General features: G+C 41.8%; 2 protein-coding genes across 3 annotated transcripts in view; one reads left to right on the forward strand and one right to left on the reverse strand.

Moving 5' to 3' along the window:
• SEC62 (SEC62 homolog, preprotein translocation factor) overlaps positions 1-20,256 on the reverse strand; it is a 124,120-nt gene that overhangs the window by 82,350 nt on the left and 21,514 nt on the right. The gene's annotated exons all lie outside the window — the stretch shown is intronic.
• On the forward strand, positions 1,426-15,135 carry LRRC31 (leucine rich repeat containing 31). 2 transcript variants are annotated; one of them, XM_024102588.3, is made up of 10 exons: positions 1,426-1,584; positions 2,574-2,831; positions 4,113-4,262; positions 4,657-4,824; positions 5,713-5,880; positions 7,177-7,344; positions 8,776-8,943; positions 10,464-10,631; positions 13,219-13,386; positions 14,693-15,135. In XM_024102588.3, the coding sequence occupies exons 1-10, from the start codon at positions 1,572-1,574 to the stop codon at positions 15,010-15,012; spliced, it is 1,749 nt and encodes a 582-aa protein (XP_023958356.2). In that variant the 5' UTR covers positions 1,426-1,571; the 3' UTR covers positions 15,013-15,135. The 2 variants fall into 2 exon arrangements, with proteins under 2 accessions (XP_023958356.2, XP_065413870.1); XM_065557798.1 differs by lacking the exon at positions 1,426-1,584 and having other exon boundaries at positions 2,528-2,831.

Raw genomic sequence — 20,256 nt, forward strand, 5'->3', positions numbered from 1 at the left:
AATTCCTCCCTCTCCTTGGTGTTTAAACCATGCAGCTATTTACAGACTGGTATCATGTTCACCCACACCACCTGTCTTTTAGCCAAACTATGTAATTGCTTTTAAATCAGTCCCTCCAGCCCCGCTGATCAATTTTGTTGTTCTTTGCCAAATGCCTTCTGGTTTGCCAGTATCTTTGGTGGTTTGGGTAGGTTTTGCTGGGTTCATGATTTATTATCAGTGGGCCTCTGTTTGTGATCACAGCAGCTTTCTGTGTGTTGGGGACACAGACTCCTCTGAGGATGGATTTAGTAACTCATATTCCTTCATTTTTATTAATGTATTATTTGAATGGATTTAATGCTCACTCAGGGGGGCATTCTCACAGTCCTGGAGATGAAGGTACTCTGTTTACCCACAAAGCAGATACAACGCAGGAAATGGCAGAGCAAGCTTCCATATATAGCCCTATCCCTATGCCTCCTCCTTGACCCGGAAGAATTGCCTCTGTAGATGAGGGTTGTTCAGTCTCCATGAGCCATACAGTCCTTAGCCTTTCTTCTGTGACTGTAGACACAATTGCTTACCAGTAGTCAGGGCTGGATTAAGGGGCAAGCGAGTCAGATGACCGCCTGGGGTGCTGGGCTCGGGGTGCTGTAAGGTATTCAAAAGTTTAACAAATGGAGGGGTGGGGGTGCCAAAGACACTCCTCGGCTGGGGTGCCATTTGATCTAGGGCTGGCCCTGCTAGTAGTAGTCATGGTGGTTGTCTTGGTTTGTGGACTCTTGTCGACTAGGAACTGAACTGATCTTGCCGTACAGCTAAACACACAGGGACAGCTCCTGCAAACTTTACTCAGTCAAAACTGACTTCAATTGGAGCTATGACTGAGCAAGGATTTCAAGTTTGGCCCATGACAGAATTGCATCAGTTTACAGTCCAGACAATCGAGTACCTGAGGTGAATGAAAATGAGCTAGCCTCTATTATCCCTCTTACCAAAACATTTTCAACCAAAGTATGCAAACTATTTAAATGCTCTGCTTTGCTCACACTCCTGCAGTTCTTTTGGAGTGTACTGAGGGTGAGTGAAGAGGTGGAGGAAACAAAGAGCTTTTTCTTCAGATAGTCCTGTAATTTGATCTATAAACTGACTCAGCCCTTCTAAAATCAGCTGCTTCCAACAACCTGTGGGAGGTAGAAAGCTCAGTACCGAAGTCCATGCAATGACTTCCTCATTTTTTTACTATTAATTTATGCTAAAAAGAAAACTGACAAGACTAGTCAAATGAATTATTCGTGGACCTGGTTACAAAAAGAGTGTTTGCTAAATATTTTGCGAGACCTAACAGCTCAAAATCAGCAGAACGAACAGCCCAACAAATTGCAGTTGATCAACCGGTTTGTACTGAGCAGTTGATTTCAAATTTGTGAAGACAGAAACTCTCTGCCAGACAGGAACAACAAAAAATGAAAACACCCAGACAAATCTGACATTTAAGGAAGAGAGAACTTCACTTCTAGAGCATGGTACATTTGTTTTCCAAGCCATGAAAGTGCTTTAAAAGGTGCAACGGATCCTTTATTCCAGAAATGGAAAAGACAGGTACGTAACTTTGTCTATTAAAAATATTACAGTCCCAGTGCATGAAAAGTTACAAATGTAAACAACATTGCTTTACATCATGTATATATAATTCTGCTTTATATTATATCATTTGTTTTGTACATTGGTCATGAGAAACATAGTTGTGACTAATCAACTAATAAATAAATTGTATTTAAAAGTTCTCCTTTCCCACCTCTTAAGCTCTTGTCACTGCACAGACATGAAAACCAAATAAAACATTTAAAAACAAAGTGGCATAAAAATTAGCTGTATATAAAAGGAATGTTTGCCAACAGACTTTGTTTTATCATTTCTTCCTTCAGCCTCATTGCTGGTAAAATAGCATAAGAACTATATATGAAGGACCCAGTGTTTCTTCTGTTACTTTACAATTTTGTTTTTCTTTTGAGAGAAGTAATGCTTGCCCTGTACCTGAAATTAGCTGGTAAAAGCAAATCACAAGGCTTTTCTGGCTGGTGTAAATACAGAGGGTAAAATCCTAACTCCACTGAAGCCAGTGGGAGCCTTTCCAGAATGTCATCCCCAACCCTTGGCACTGAGATGTCTGCAAATAATTTTCATGTGGATTGTTAGGCAGGAGGTGAAATAGGAGCCACCCACCCAGGTATCCCCCTCCATTGATGAGATAAGCTGGCTTTTAGGACTACTATGCCCAACGAACTAACATAAAATGGCACCAGTATAGCAGAGACTTGGGATCATTAGGTCCACTTGTGCAAAAGACTGAGCACCTCCACTGTGGTGCTAAACACCCTCAGCTCCCTTTGAAGGCAACAGGAATTGCCATGAGTTCAGAATCTGGTCCACTGAATCGTATACTATTGATACTGACATGGAGAGAATGGTGTGAAAGTAGCTAAGAAATTCCTGATAATATCCACTATCGGTGGGGGGAGGATAGTAGGTAACCAATTAATAAATGTTGCCAAAAACAGTTCTACCTATGTTTGTCAATCTTCTGAAAGGAGCAAACCAGAGTTCCCAGGATAGATGTGAAGAGGGCATCTTGAAGAGATCCCCATTTCAGTTGATTATGAACCAAATCCAAAGGAAGAAATCCTCTGTGGAAAAGGGAAAACATCAGTGCTCATCAGGCACTAGATTCTTCAGGGGCTTACACGCTGGGAAATCTGATGGCGAAAGCAAAAGAGAAAGTGAAGGAGCAGAAATCAATAACTCTAGACCAGATAATCAGAATGAGGAGCAAGCTTCCGGTGTAGCAGGTAATGCTGATACCACAGTGATGGGTGCATTAGAAATCTATTGATGAATGAGTGCTTGGTTTTACTGCTACCCAGAATCCTCTGATTTGTTGTTGGTAGTTTATTTTGTCATGTGTTGTTTTCTCCTGATTAAGCCACTATCATGCTGTGCCTTCCAATCTGAGGGACACAAAGCAAGAACTGGGACCCATGTTGCTGAGGCTGGAGGGATAAAGCTTTTGAGTTACCTCACTCTTGATTCCTAATGCCAGAAGTCAATATCAGAGTCAGCTCATCAGTTGCAGAGTTTATGTGGGACATCAGCACCTCAAGTGGTAGCTTGGTTTGCTTGTGTTCAAGGTCAGCTTCTGCGCACCCTGCTGCTAGAGCAATTTTAAGACAACCACAAAACCAGATATTTTTCACCACTTGATATTGTGAGGCTGGAAATCAATCTTCTAATTTTTGTGTGTATACGAGGTTGCTATTAACCTCTGCGCCATGGAAGAAATAAAGCTGTCATTGAAAGGCTGGTGGAAGGTGAGGTTTACAAAAGGGGTGGGGATGGGGTGGAGATGCAAAATGTAGAAAGAAGGGGTTACTGTCTTTTGTATTAAGCTTTTGGCTGTTCATTTTTGGCCAGGGGTATTAGGTAACATTGCTGGAGGAATATTTTTACATATTTGCTAAGCGTTCCTAAAGGCCAGGATAGGTGCACTGTTACTTTATGTACAAATTGGAATGAATAAATAAGATGAAAGAGGGGTTGCTGTGCAAGGACTAATTGAACTGGTGAAGCTCCGTTGCCTGTGCTTCCAATCTATTCCAGCACTGTAATAGTCAGGCTGAACTGAGGTGGTTATAATACTTGTGCGGGACTAGTGCAGGGGTAATGATACACAGAATACATCCGCTTAGTGATTTACAATCATTTCGTGTGCTTGAACTGGTGCTGTAAATGTCAAAAGTCTCTAGTGTAGACCAGTCCAAGAACTTCACTAGAGACTTTTGACATTAACAGAATCAGGTACCATAAGGTACCATCAACATCAGGGCATCAGGTACTATCAACCAGGGCATGGTGAACCTGTTCCCATTACTCAGGGTAACAATGGACAATTGACATGGTCCAGAGGTTCCACCAGTAATCTCTAAAATGGGAATGTAGCCATTCCACAAATTCTGACAGGGTCAGTATGTTTCATTAGGTCTTAAGATGACAGTTGTAGTTAGACAAGACAAAATCTCATCAATAAGATTACTGTTAGAGGTAACCACAATCCCGTCTTTTTGGTTATGCAGACAAACCTCCACATCTCATTTCCAAAACAAGCACAACATCTGGTATGTGGAGCGTTAAGCAGTTCATGCAGAAACTGGGTAAGAAGCCCAACAGCAAGAATATGGACCTAAATAATTGTGCATTAGATGCAACAGATTTAATGGAGCTGGGTAAGCACAAGTTTTCCCACCTACCTACTGAAAGCTTCTGGAACAGAGTTTTCTATTCTCATTTGCCAATGAAATAGTCCAACCCCACTCCTTTCCCCTCTCCTTCTGATAATGATACTTTCTTCTTATTCAGCATTTTCATCTGAAGATCCCAAAGCATTTTGCAAACATTAAGTAACAATTTAAGCCACACAGCAATGCTGTGAATCAGGTAGATAGCCTTATACCCATTCTACAGATAGGGAAACTGAGGCACAGTTTATTCCGAAGACAAATCACTCCGTATCATGTTACCATATTAGTTTAGAAAAGCACCTCTATAGTAAGGCACGTTGACACACACACATTCACAAATTAAGTCGGTTATTTTTGCTGTTGTTTGTTTTACCTCTAGTTGCTGTGTTACCTTTTCTACCAGAGCTGGAGGAGCTCAATCTTTCCTGGAATGATTTTGTGGGAGGGGCTCTGAAATCCCTTGCTTTTCGGCTCCATCATGTGAGCAAGTTAAAAATCCTCCAACTAAACAACTGCAAGTTGACAGCTGAGGATGTTACTTCTTTAGGTACAGTATGGCAGTTACATTTACTTTCCAAACCGCTCATTACCAAGGGTCTATTGTGAGCTATTAAATCTGTACTTCCATCACCACAGCAGCCAAAATCTCAGTCTGTGTCTGTAAACTCTCAGCTATAAAGAAGTGTAAAACACTTATACTTGTGAGTAACATACATAAGATTAGTCCCATTGAGTTCAATGGGGCTATTCATGGGCAAAAAGTCACTCACATGCAGAATGGTTGAAGAATCAGGGCCTATTTGTGCAAGTGCAACAAAATTACTCAAACTGGCTTAACATTTGAAGCAACGGGCTTGAAATGCCTGCTGGTAGACTGCTCAGAATTGGAAGATCAAATCACAGCACGATCAGTTTAGGCCTTTTTCCTTCAGCAGCAGATATAGGGAGCTCTGTGCAGATGATTGTTGTACTGCTATCTTTTGGAAGAGACCTTAAAAACAGACGGGCTGTCTCTTCAGTGTAAGCATTCAAGATCACTCTGCATTTTTTGTAAGAAATTTAGCCAAGATTTGCCTTCCTCTCACTGTTTTGCTGTAATTGGCTGCTACTGGCCACCCAACAAAGGGTGAAGTTCCATTTTAGAGATGGTATTTGTATGAAACCCTGTGGCAGTGTAGATAAGGCCTAAGTGACAGGGGTGGAGAGTAGGAGGATTGTGTGTGTGTTACAAGCTATGTGTATTTATGCAACAGCAAATCATCTCCTGACTTGCACTTTCTTTTTCAAAGAAGAAAACCCAACAAAACTGCATAATTAAAATGAGAATGAAATGACTAGTGATATCCTTTCATATTGTGTCAAACTGTATTTTTATCCTGTACTTAAAATAGTATCTAGAATGATTCGTCTTAGATTTCTGGGTGCTTTGTAACAGGAGAGGCACTTGAAACTATTCCTCACCTTGAAGAACTGGATTTATCCTGGAATAATAACATAGGTGGAAAACTATCCCTCTTGACCAAAAGATTCCAGGTAGGCTGCAAGATCAAAATCCTAAAATTTACAGATTGCAGTCTAACAGCAAAAGATGGAGAATCTCTAGGTAAGTGTATTTCACATACCTATGTTGAAATACTGGTTCCTCAGAACTGCAACTGTTTTGGTTTCAATTTTGGCATTTTACAAGAATCAATATTAAGCTTAGTATTGATTGAAAGTTATTAAATTTCTGGCTGGCCACTATAACAGTATCTGTATTGGTTTCCAAAGAAGCCCTTTTTTCTAACCGTATGAGGTAGGATGATTTTGTGGTTATAGCATGGGGTTGGGAGGAAAGATATTTGGGTTTGAATCTCAATGCTGCCAGTGATTTCCTGTGTGACCGTGGGCAAGTCACTTAAGCCAAAATTTTCAAAGCTGAGAGTCTACAGTTAGACAATTAAATGTGTATTTAAGCATGTGAATAAAAATGGCCTGATTTTCAGAGGTCTGGAGACTCTTCAAACAGAGACTTAAGTGAGAGCTTCAAGCGCTAAGCCTCTCTGAAAATCAGGCCATTTATATTTATGTGACTAAATTTGGGAACCCAAGCCCCAACACTGTGAAGCTCATTACATGAATAGGGCCCAAATTTAAGTCTATCTGTGCCATGGTTTTTACCATCCCCAAATGGGGTAAGAATACCTGTTTCACCAAGAAGTGTGCTAGTGTGGACGGAAGGTACTAGAAATATGTTATTTATTCACTTGTAGGGCCTGATCCAAAGCCATGGAAGTCAATGGAAAGATGCCATAGTTTGGCATTTATGATCCTTGCAGTGTTCAAGATTTCCTGAACCTTGTGGGTTTTTTGGTGGGGGATTCATGGGGTTTGCAAAACTAGTTGAGTTTATGACACTTCTTTTTTCCCTCTACACCCACCTCATAACTTAATACTGTGTTCTTTTGAAGTGATTCTGTATTTTGAAAAAGGTTTTCTGTCTAAAGGGAAATTTTTGTGCTATGAACTAAAGATACAAGATTAAACCTTCTTCCCACTCCCCAAAGCTAGAATAGCTCCAGTGGATGTCTGAACATATAGTTCATCCTTTTGCATTAGAATGTTCTCTCTTCCCCTCACTGTTCCTCGTTGTACAGTTCTTTGTATTTTTTCCATTTTCTCATCCTACTGTTTCACTGATTTTATTTCTCTGGTGCCTCCTAACTCCTTTTTTCACTGCATTTCTTAAGCAGACCATGAACCCAATTAATCTAAATCAAACTTTTGAACCCATGTTGTTAGAATGTGTTTGAATGTAGACAAAACAAGTTGGCTCATTCCTGCTTATAATGGTGTTTTCTGCAATATCCTTCCAGTAAATCTGGTAACTAATCAATTCTGTTTTCCTTTTTTTTTTCAGCTCAGGTTCTAAATGTCATCCATGACCTTGAAGTATTAGATATTTCTATTAACAGAAACATTGGCTGCAGTCTGAAGAGTATTGCTCAGGAATTGAAAAATGTGCCAGTTTTGAAAGAATTAAATTTGCACATGTGTGGATTAAAGCAAGATGGCCTCCAGTATTTAGGTTAGTCTAGATTTAGTGTGGTTTAGATTTGGAATCCCAAATCTAAATCTAAAACCCATCTAAGAAAATGTCTATGCTAAAGGCAATGACATAAGTATTTTGTGTGATAGAAATCGTAAGAATCATAAGAATATCAAAATATTGATAGACAAATATTCTCTTTTGTTTGGGGACTAAGTTGTTTAGTAAAGGAAACAGAGACTTTCAGCACTAGTTTCTTGTTTCAAAGTCATCTTAAGGGGCTAGTAACACAGGGTATGTCTACATTGCAATGTAAGCCCAGGGTTAGTGGAACTTGAGTCAGCTGACCCATGTTAGGGAACCCTAGGCTTGAGCATCTACACTGTATTTTAACCCTAGGATAAGACTTTTGTGACCCAAACAAAAAACCTGAAGGCTCAAACCTAGGGCTCTGGCATCCACACTGCAGTGCGCAGACCCAAGCCAAAATAATCATATCCCAGAGCCCCTAGAGCTTCGCCCTCCCCATCTCCTGTAATGTGGCTGCTCTAGCCCTAGGAATGTAGTGCACTGTGAGGAAACTTTATTGCCTGGCCTGCACATTACCAGGAAGTAGCTCGCTTTGTAAAAGGCTTGACCAGTTCGCTTTCCTTTGCAAACCCAGGAGCCTCTCTGATAGTATGCTTGCAGATTGGTGATCAGAACAGAATGGGTTAACACTGACCTGAGCTGCTGCCATTTGCTGGAGAGGCAGCTGGGGGAAGGGAGGAGAGGTGGTTTGAGGGGCTTCCATTTTCAATAGAGTGGATTGCAAATTGTTGAGATAGAGAGAACTAAGTAAGTTGTCCCATGGAATTGTGGGTTACTTCTGGATAACTCCCGGGATCTGAGTCAAGTAGGGCTTTGACTACACTGTAAAGCAATAGGGCTCGTATCCTGGGCCCCAGCTTGACTTGAGCTTGGACCCTCCAGCCCTGCAGGGTTCTGGGTCCCTGGGTCCAAGCCCTGGGTTAGCACAATTGTAGTATAATGTAGATGCCCAGGCTCAAGCATGAGCTTACATTGCAGTATAGACATAACCAAAAAGTCGTCACCTGAAGTCTGTCCAGATTATCTTTGTCTAGTTCCTAGTGGACTAATTATTCACCACACAAAACTCAGTATCACAATTGGTGCTATTTGGCACCCTTGACAGTATTCTCAGTAAATAGACTGTAGTATTAATGGGTATGAAGGGTGAGCTGCTCTCTCACTTTTGGGTGGTTCTTTTAGAGTAAGGTTGAGTGACATTGGTGGGAAGAACTTTGCAATGTTGACTTACTTCTGTTGTAACTACACAGAAAACCTCATTCTCCAGAGCTGTCATTCCAACACCTTTCACAAATATTAACACTAGAGTAAACAAATGTTAAGTCCACAGTCTGCGTTATGAATATTCAGTGACCATGAATTCTGCCTTTTTCATTTTAGACAGGGCTTTCCAGTACTTACCAGAGCTAAACAAATTAGACCTATCGTGCAATAAAGAAATTGGTGGAGGGTTTAAGGACTCAGCAGCTCATTTGGCCAGTTTTAAAGACCTAGAAGTCCTGGATCTCCACCAGTGCTGTGTAACAGAAGAGGACATGGTGGTTCTCAGTAAGAACATTGTTAGAAAATTCATTAAGAATATAAATGTTTTTAACTTTGAAAACTTCTCACAGGCAGAAAATGGACCTCACCTCCCTCAGATTTTAATAGTCAGCACTAGTTTATCCACACAGATTTGGTAGTGCAGTGATTGTGGAGAACAACTAGCCTTTTGGTTAAGGTACAGGACTGGGACTCATGGGTTAGTTACATGGGGGCTGATCCTGAGAGGTGCTAAGAACCTGCAATTTCCCTTATTCAGCACCTTAGGACTTGCCTACACTTAAACACTACAGCGGCACCACTGCAGCTGAGGCATTGTAGCACATCAGAGCAGACACTACCTATGCTGACAGGAGGGATTCTCCCATTGGCAGAGGTAATCCACCCCCCACAAGAGGTTAACGGAAGAATTCTTCTGTTGACCTAGCGGTGTCTACATTCTTCGGCAGCAATTCAGTGGCGGGTCCTTCGCTCCGAGAGGGACCCGCCGCCGAATTACCGCTGAAGACCTGGACGTGCCGCCCCTTTTCATTAGCTGCCCCAAGCACCTGCTTCCTGCGCTGGTGCCTGGAGCCGGCCCTGACTAGCACCAACTAGGCAATCTTGTTTTGTTAATTGATCACACTGGAGAAACCAAGGGCCAGATCCTCAGCTGGTGTAAATTGGCATGTCTCCAAGAGATGAATGCACATGAAAATTGAACTCCCCTTTGGCCCGTAGTGGTAACTCCATATCAAGGCAGAAGTACAGTGGCAGGGTGGTGTGAGGGAAGCTTGTATTGCTGTTCTTTGAAGAAACTGAAGACTTCATTCTCCAGGGCTCGTTGTACAAACCCCTCTCAAGAGCACTATTTTCACTTCATGTTACAGGAAATATACAGTTCACCTCCCACCAAGGAGATGGTTTGGTTTCTGTTTTCTGTTACCATTGTATTTTGACATGGATTTTAACCTTTAGAGTAAAAAAATCCCATGACTTGAAGTGTACAAGCTTGGTCTTCCTGATGGGGAAGATAATGTGAAAAGCTACTGATGAAGTAATACTAGTAAGGAGAAGAGTTAACTTAATCATTTAAGTAATAATTTTAGTTCTAGTGATTTATTTTCCATTTGATGCACATGTAATAGGACTTTGATAACTATCTACTGGTATATATTATATGAACATATTCTACTTGAGGTTAGCAAAGGCTGTGAGATTTGGACATAGATTCCCCCATTAATTTTAATAGGAGTTGTATGTTTAAACCCCCTAGTTGGCTTTGAAAATCTCAGCTACTCTATCTATTGGAGGCCAGACTCTGACACCCTTACTCAACGCTAAATAGTACCTACTCCTTGAGTAGTCCTATTGAAAACAATGGGACTATTTATGGAGTAAAGTATTACTCAGCATGAGCAAGGGTGTCAGAATCTGGCAATATGTTTTTAGTTGAGTTATAAATAAAAGAAATTGTAGCAAATAAAACTACAGCTATATAGTAATTTAGGATCACAGTGACTAATAAATATTGTGTATTTTTAAAGCACAGGTGATACCTTTACTCTCGAGTCTTCAGGAGCTGAATTTATCATCCAATAAAAACATTGGAGTGTCTTCCAACTACCTTTTTAGCAGGCTCAGATTTTTACCAAAGTTGAAATCTGTGATCGTCAGCAGTTGCTCTTTAGGGGAAGATTCTTTTGCATCACTAGGTAGGAATGATTTTTAAACTATTATATATTCTCTGTATGCAGCAAGATGAGAGAATGCAGTAGTTTTGCATTGTCCTTTGATGGGACTCAGCAGATCTGTGGTTGAATTCTGGCTTTGGTCATGAGTAAAAATGTATCTTTCAGTCTCACCCTTGGCTCTGACTGCCCACATCACAAAACCATCACATAATTTGGTCTGTCCTCAAAAGGAAGTCTGAAAGTGGAATACCAGGAGAACTATAGGTCAGGACTTAGGTGTATTGTAACAGCTTCTGACCACATTATGCCCAATTTTAATGTAGTCCTATTAATCCTTCATCTTCCAAAGAACTACAATGTATTTACTAATTTTAGAAAAGAAAGCTACAGTATATGATCTCATACTACCCTGGAATTTTAATCATTAGTGGGCAGACCTTGTAATAATTATCCATTTAATACTGATGTCTTAATATTTACCACTCCTGAGTGCAAAGAGATCTTGACACATGCCCATAATAGAGACCTATAGTCGTGAGCATATGTTTAAGTAAAGTTTTTTCATCTCTAGTTACCAACAGAAACTTTCTGGCCTCCAAGTAAGCAGCGTGTGTGCAAATCAAGAGCTTATAAAAGGGATTAGAGTAAATGTTGCATACAGAAAAGAGAACCTGTTGTTTATTACTGCTTGCTCCACTGAAGTCAATAGCAAAATTTCCACTGACTTCAGAGGAAGCAGGATCAGGCTAGCACTGGTTTGAGGTCTCTGCAGGCAATGCGCTAAAGAAGCGTAAAATATTATTATTGAATAGTGATTTCTTGATACCTTGAAGTCAGCATTGTCAGAAAATGTAATGAATCTTTCCTTTAATAAATGGGTTTGCATCAAGAACTGCTCCCTTTAAATTGTCATAAAATGGTCAAAATTGCTCTTTTTACATTAAATTGACTTCAGTGGGGCTGGATCGGGCCAATATTGCTAATGTAAAACAAAACACCCATCTGGGTGTTTCACCCAGACCAGTAAGGGGTTCAGTTAACACCTGCCTTGCAGCTCTGGGTGCCTAAATGTCTGCGGCTGTGCAGCCCACAGACAGAAATGACCTGTGCTTGCTGATAGTGAGGGTGGGGAGGGCCAGAGTGAGGGCAGTCGGCTTCAGCAGTGTTCCTGAGCATGCTCAGTCCATGTGAGCATGCTCAATACAAGCCAAGCAGCGAATCTGTGAGGGGACACATGACCCCATATGCCCACAGACTTGACACCAACAGCCCACATTCAAGCTTGCTGATCACACCTTGGCTTTCACTTCCCTATTACTCTGCCAGGGGGTCTCAACAACCTTTCCAGCCCCAAGTTTTCCCCCCAAAAATGTCTCTGCAGTAGGGTTGCCAACCCTCCAAGATTGGCCTGTAGTCTCCAGGAATGAAAGATTAATCTTTAATTCAAGATTATGTGGTGTGATGAGTCGTCCGGGAAAACGTACAACCAAAATTGGCAATCCTACTCTGCAGTGCACAGCCTCATGCACCATAGTACTCAGAAAACCTTTTCAGCTTTGCTGCTCCTATCAAGAGACAAAACACAGCAGCCTGTTAATTTAACTGGGGTTAACATATCCTTCCCTTCAATCACAGTGCCAAGCTGGTTAATAGTAAAACCAAAACAAATTTATTAACAAAAGGACATAGATTTAAGTGATATCAATCAAGTAGAAGGAATAAGGATAGAAATGGTTACAAACAAACAGAAGTTAAAATACTCTACTTAGACTGAAACACAACTTAACAAACTAGTCATTTGTTCATAGTTTTCTCATCATAGTCATTCTTCCAATATGGTTAGTCCTTAGCCAGGATCCAAATACAAAGTTCACAGCACTTAGTTTCTTTGTCTGCTCAGATAAAGGATAATTTAGGGATTCTCTCCCACTCTCTTTTTAGTCCAGTAAAACTCTGAAATGTATTCTTCTGAAGTGTATCCCCAAATAAAGTTCCTTTCCCCTGAGGGTGTAGATGCCAGGCTGTCTGGTGTAAATGCCATCCTGGCTTCTCCCACTTGTGATTTTTACAATGCAAATGATCTTCCTGCAACCTGTGATACAAATGAATAGGCCACTGTCCTTGGGCACACCTGGCTTGAGGGGTCAGCCCCTTTTCTTTGTCAGGAAAAACCTGTTTATCAACTACCCCTGACATGCTTGGTTTAAATACATTTTAGTGACATATTTCCAACACAGCTGGATGCGCTGAGCTGGTCAGGCCAGCTGATACTCATCACTGCTACATATCAGGGAGCTCCAGGCCATCTGACACTGGGATGCCCATAGGGTCACACCATCCCAACCCCTTTTAAGAAAGACAACTCAAGGACTTGTCTATGTTAAATACCCATTCTATATGGTAAAAATCAAATGTTGAACTCTTTAGGGAGTACGTGAGATTTTATTTGTTCTAACTTTTACTGAGATCCAATAAAGCTATGTTCTAAGCACAAATAAGTAGGCAACGTACTTAAAACCTATTTACAGGTGAATACATGGTGAAATGTCTGCTAAGGCCACGATGATTTCTGTTAGTAAGCAGAGGTTGCTGGTGTTAATCTTTTCAGCTGAGACTGCCCTTCACCTCCCTGAACTGGAGATATTAGACCTTTCTTGGAATAAATGCGTTGGTGGGAACCTAAAGCTGCTTTTGGAAGCACTAAAGCTTGCAACGGAGATTCGAACGTTGAGACTGAGCAGCTGTAACTTGGTGGCTGAGGATCTGACTCTTTTAGGTATGTATAATGTGATGTTTACTCGCAGGCAAGCAGCCGCTGCATTTAGACCACAATTCAGAGACTTGTTCCTGGGGTAGAGCAGATTTATGCATAAATCAGATGACAGGAGGCAGAATGCGGCAGTATCTTTCCACTAGGGAATTTTCATCTTGCTGATGAGGGATATTTACTCAGTACTTTACACAGTGAGGGGGCAAATACTGAAAAGAGTGTAGACCATAATGGAAAAATATGCAGGGACCCATTTTAGCTGAGCTATTTGTATTACTTCACAAATGCAACACTTAGAAAAATATAAATGTGCAATGCAAACACTAGATTTAAAGCCACTTCTGAGAAGTTTTATATTGCACAGCCAGTATTTCTGGGCTCAGTAGCTCCAGCTAAATTATATTTTAACTACATTACATGTCACTGCAGTGGTGCCAAATCTCTTGATTTTTTTTTTTTTTGTGAAAGCCCCAACTCTTGGAGTCATGTTATTAGAGGAGAATAGCAGCTTTTTTTAAAAGTAAATTTTTAGCCCTCTTAGTTGCGAGAAACACTGGAAAATGTGAACCCTGACGTTTCAAACACCAGAAATCAAATTAAAAATTCTCATAATTTTTGTTTAAAAATCTCATGATTTTTAAGTCAGTCTGTTGATTTTTGGGAGCCTGACACATGACTTCTGAATGCTTGGAGTTGACAGTACAGTAACAGCTGCCTTAAAACTTTTGGGGTCCTTGTAGACCACACAATGGTAAAAAATGCTTGAGCCCTGTTGACCCTACAGCCTTCACCATTGCTACCACTGTCCAAATGGCACCAGTGGTAAATTACAGGTCCTAATTTTCTTAGGGTAGACAAGACTTCAGCCTCTACCCTGGCCCCCGCTCCCATTAACTTTCCAGAATTAGGCATGGCTCTTTCAACATTTTTCTCTCTCCAAATCTCACTGTAAAATCTTCCTGCCGTTTCATCCTATGCTTGACATTAAACTCCATCTGACTGATCCATCATGAGGTTGCCACACACTTTTAACCTAACACCTTTGTAATCCCTTTAGTTCCCTTTGAATTGCATGTTGTAAACTACACAACGTCTTTTGCGATAAAATAGGCTTTGTGAGACCAATAGCAAGTATCTCTGATTAGTTTGAGCAACGTTTCATATCACTTAGTAACCAATCATTGCCATGTTTTATTGCTAAAGGACCTTAAATAATATGGTACTAAAAGAGCACTATTCTTAGTCATACACTTTTTTAAACAATATTTGTAAGTATATATTCAATATGTATTCCAATATCCATTTCTTTCAGCATTAGAGGTCCAAGCTGGTCATCTAGCCAAATTACAGAAGCTAGACCTGAGTTATAATGACAGTGTTTCTGATGAAGGATGGGCCACTTTCTTTAAAGACTTAACTGCACTCAAAGAACTTTCAGAGTTGGACGTCAGTCTTCGGCCGTCATCTTGTCGTGACTGTGGAATGTGGTTCAGCAAGTTGTTAACAGATTTGTCAAAGCTGCCTGCATTCAGAGAGATAGGGATGCAAAGGTGGGCCCTTCCGGAATTACAGCAGAGACAACTGGAAAGCTTTAATCAGGACGCCAAAAGGAATGTTCACTTTGACTATTGATGCACGGCCTGGGTTTCTGAAAAGACCTTTCCAAGTAGCACATGCATTATGTATTGTGTGATTCTGACTCAGAAAATAGCCTATTTTTTACTAGTAAATCTGTTTTCATCATGTCTCTTGAAATAGTTCCCAACTACACAACGTTATTTAACATGTGAAATACACAGATAACGCCATTTGATCACATAAACTCCAAATGTCTGGGTATGTAAGGAAGGTCTATCTTTCTTATATACATATCTAACTGTTTTTAATAAGCTACATTTGGACCTAAATATGAGCCTCTTCTGCCTCATCTGTGGTAATGCCCTTAAGCATATTTGCTGATAGAAAGGTTGGAGCACGTTGGAACACTTATTCATAATTCAGGACTGCACACAATTCTGGCCCCTGTATGCTATGCCAATAACATATGCGGGGCATAAAAGGACCATGGCAATCCTGGGCTGCAGAGCAAGCCATAGGCATTCTGGGTACGACTGCAACAAATTACAGGATCCCTTGGGGCTCTTCCTGCTAATGTGATGGTCTGCTTCAGCCCCTGCAACAACCTTTATTGCCCTCTACGCAGATTACTCTGTGTTGCCTCTCTCAGTAGGTACAGCCATGGAGTCTAGCCATTAGCATTAAGGGTCTGATCCACTGCTCCTTGAAAGCAATGGGACTCTATGATGCAGTGTGCTCCTCTCACCAGCCCTGAGAGAGTTGAATTAGGACAGGTGGGCCCAATCCATCAATTAAGCTCCAAATGGGGGAGGTTTAGGTTGCTTGGAGGGCACTATTTAGGAAGAAGCTCAACTGTGAGGGAAGAGGCAGGGCCTCTATAAAGCCAGGAAGCTAGCAACAGAGATGAGTTTGAAGATCTTCTCCCTGGGGTAAGGGAGAAGAAGCATGGTAGGAAGGGGTCCAGAGAGGAGAGCAATAAGGTGGGTGTAAACACAGACCTTAATGGCTTGTTACAGGACCCTGAACTGGAACCTAGAGTAGAGCGTGGGCCTGGGTTCCCCTACCATCTACTGCAGAGTGGTACTGCTAGGAGCAGTGAATGGGAAGACTGCCTGAGTTACTGTGGTAGTATGCTAGTCAAGACAGCAGGTTTGCGGCCTGCCTGATGCTGCTGGTGGAAGAGAGACCTTAAGAGACTCCCCTAGAAGGGGAAACTACAGTGTGATCTAGCTGGAGGGCTGAATCACAAAGCAGCTGTGTTGTAAGTCTGTGGAGTGGAAGGAGAGTGGCATGTGGGAAGAGAAGAAAGGGGTTGCTGAACCAGCTGGAGCTAACTGCCAGCAGGAGGTGCCATCCTGTGGTGAGTAGAGCACCCCTTGTGACGGTCCTTCTAGTGACTTCTCTGAGCAGGGGTGCTGGGATGGGGGGCAATGGCTGGTAGGTGAGTGATGGGTGAAGAGGGATGGGGCGTCTGGGGAAGGGTGGTGGTGAGGGGTTTGGGGGAAGGATGCCAGTGGGCCCCCACTTTTAGGGAGCTTCTGCTGCTCCTGCCTCTGGGTCCTGGCTCAGGCCCATGTTTGATATGCAGCACAAGCCTCCCATCACATTCTCACAATGTCCCTGTGAAGTAGGTACTGTTAGTATTATTATTCTTTCTGCTTGGCAGATGGAGAAAATCAACACAAAGAAATTGAGTGCTTTACTCTAGGCCATACAGCAAGACAGGGCAGAATAATCAGAAAGAGAGTTTAGGATTTCCTGGTGCCCAGTCTTGAGCTCAGCGCATCTGACCCATTAAACTAAGGAGCTGACTAGAATGTTCAGTAACCCTTTTGTTGTTTTGTTTGATAAGGCCAGATTCACCCACCCTCGCTCATGTTAAATGCTGCCTTAAAAAGGGCCAGACTCTAAAACATGTACTCATGTTGAATAGCGTCTTAATCCACGAGATGCCCCATTGACTTTAATGGGATTATTTGTAAAGTAAGGTACATTTACTAAGTGGTAGTATCAGAAGCTGCCCTCTAAGTGAGGAGTCCTATTGGAATCATGGGACAGCTTGAGTAATAAAGTACTGCTCAATTAGCCCTGAGCCTCCATGCAGAAACCTTTCCCAGTGGCAAAGACACACTAGGCTCAGTCTCAGCCCAAGTCACTTAACTCAGGAAGGAGCCTCTGCTGGAAATCTCTTCTGTGCAGGAGTTTAGTATTTTGAAGATTCTTTGGCAGCTTTCAGCACCAGCTATACTGCGGGCATTCATTTCTGTAGAGGAAAATCCTCTTTTCTGGCTGGTCAATATGTGTAACTGCCAAATATACTGCTGCTTTGTTTACCCTTCCCATACTGAATTACTACACTGTTTACTATGATTTCATTTGGGCATCTCTGAACTTCCTTGTTCTAGTCACAGCTTGATTGTAAAAATGCACTTTACTATCCCCAGGAGGCAAAACTGAGATCAAATTGTATGTTTGGTCAGACGTGGCATAAAAAAGTTATAGTTTGTAATCAGTTGTTTTAGGAAGAGAAATTCTGTAAAGGTGAGCACGGAAGTCTGATAATGCAAACATTAAAAAGAAGCAAAGAGCACCAGTTTCTGTTCCACTCAGGACTAACGCTTACTACTTGAAGCCTGTGCTGTCAATGTGTCCATTTCTAGCAATAAATATCACGCCAGGAGAATCTTACTTCTAATATGAAGGCACTGAAAACATTCTAATATTAGTTTTAACACACACTTTATGTGGCATCCAAACTGAGATAACCTTACAATGATCTACTGGAACACCTCTCTCCTTTGCTACACCCCATAGCAAGTAGTCAAGACCTGATGAATATTTTTTCTGATGTCTCCAAACCCCCAGCTTCTTATGATTGTCCTCAATGTGGAAACCCTTGTCCATATGCAGGTTGTCTCTTCCTTTGATTACAGTAACCTCCTGTCTCTATTCACATCTGCCTAATGTCCTAGATTTCCTTCAAATCTCCCCCACCCTTCCAGCAACACCCTCTTCAATCAGTCCTGTACCCTCCCTAACTTGAATTATTGTCTTGTGTCATGTCTTGTTTTATTTAGTCTGCAAGGTTTTCAAGGGTCAGAAACATGCCTTATTTATTAGTTCTTCTGGTTTAAAAAAAAAAAAATCTTACCCCAAAACCCCTTTGTATGAGCTCTAGAGGCCTTAACAGCAATTATGTCCCCAATCCATTAAAATATCATCTAGTAACCCAATACAATGGAAGTATTTGCATGCCAACTCAAACAGCAGCAGAACTCCATCCCATTCCACCCAAAGTGCCCTGGCCCCTACTTTCATCAGAAGACCTATTAAATAGATGGCTTTTGCAGGGAGTCTTGAAGGTCAACAATCTATTGACCAAATCCATATTTGTTGAATGTAGGCCCAGCTCTGCATAGAAAGCTCCAGGATGGAAGCATTCTATCTGATTTGCCCATGCTTCTACATCCCTTCTGAGAGTATTGCATATCTAGAGTTACCATACTTCTGGGTTTTCCCAGACAGGACTCTTTTTTTGATCCTCAGTCTGGGCAGATTTTTCAAATAAGAGGCAATGTCCAGGATTTTTGCGGCGCAGCTGTTACAACTCAGAAAGCACTGTCTCTTGGCCCCAATTGGTCCCTTCCCTTCCCACAGCTGCTGAATCCTACCTGCCCAAGCCCTGGCTCCCAGCTCTGGTTCAGGGGAGAGGCCCACAGGGAGGTACTGCCTCCTGGGCCTGTGCCAGCTGCTCTGTCACCGTGAGAGGGAGTGATACTGCCCCTCACCTTGAGAGTGAGGCTCCGGGTACCCTGTCCAGCACCCCCAGTACACACATCCCTCCAGCTCCCCCCTTAGTAGTGTTCTATTTTTGGGAACCTGAAATATGGTGACCCTATCCTACCCCTCCGTTGTATGAGCCAATGGGGAAGGGCCAGCGTCCTACCTTCTCCCCACCTCTAGTACATGCTGGGAGGGAGCGGGACTGCAATTTTTGCCTCCCCCTCACACAGACTGCCCAAGTGCTTCCACCCACTCATGCTCTGTGAAGCAGCATATGGGCTAGTCACAGCCTACCTCTCAGTTTGGAGGTAAATCTCTCAGTGAAGTCAAGGGAAGGAGGCATTGCTTGAGCAGTACGAAGTCAACATCAGGCAGTGATTCAGAGTATGGCCCTCTGTTTGTGGAGTGCTGTTTTGTAAATGTGCAGTGCTGTGTAAATGGGTTATACTAACACACAAGAAACATCCATAAATTGCTCTATATGAGCAGGGCACATTAATATGTGAAACCCAGAAATCACAGTACCATTTTGTAGTTTGCAAATTCACTGTGTTGCAAATAAGCCTTTTATATGAAGACATTGCATGAATTGTTTTTGGGACTAGACATAAATCTGAGGACCTGACAATTTGCAGTTATTAAATGCTGTGACTAGACCTACTCAAAATTTTACATTAAAAAGGGACATTTTTGCAAAAATCTAGACATTTTGGACTTTTTTATAAGAATAGGATGGTAATCAAGATGTTCTGGTGGGAATAATTATATTTCACCTAACATTCCTCTTGTATTGCTGAGTGAGGCAGTCACCACTTCTCATTAAATTCTTGTGTAGTATTGCTCTGTTTAGTGCTACAGTTGTTGTATTTTTCCCCAGAGGTGGCTGCTCCTCAGTGGTAGGCAAAGTGCTGTCTAATGGTATATGTACATTTAAAACTCTATAGTAGTGCAGCTGGACGAGGGGTCACTCAATACAATTAATAGCAGGTGTAAAACAAAAGGAAGTCCTACTTCACACAACGCATAGTCAACCTGTGGAACTCTTTGCCAGGGGATGCTGTGAAGGCCAAAACTATAATAGGGTTAAAAAAAAAAAGCAACTAGATAAATTCCTGGAGGATAGGTCCATCAATAGCTATTAGCCAAGATGGGCAGGGATGCAACCCCATGCTCTGGGTTTCCCTAGCCTCTGTTTGCCAGAAGCTGGGAGTAGACTGTGATTGCCTGTTCTGTTCATTCCCTCTGAGGAACCTGGCATTGGCCACTGTCAGAAGACGGGATACGGGGCTAGATGGACCATTGGCCTGACCCAGTAGGGATGTTATGAAAACACTAAACCACTGTAAGATCATTCTCATTACAAAAGACATAAATTCTAAAGAATGTAGTCAGCACAGAGCTCCACAGATACAATTCACTTCCAGTTAATCAATTGCCCTTGTGCTTTGCAATCATATAAATTATTTTACCATCTAACCTCATTTAACTAGAGTAATTTTGACACATGCACAAAAC

This window comes from Chrysemys picta, chromosome 9 (genome assembly GCF_011386835.1).
Source record: "Chrysemys picta bellii isolate R12L10 chromosome 9, ASM1138683v2, whole genome shotgun sequence".
Classification (NCBI taxonomy): domain Eukaryota; kingdom Metazoa; phylum Chordata; order Testudines; family Emydidae; genus Chrysemys; species Chrysemys picta.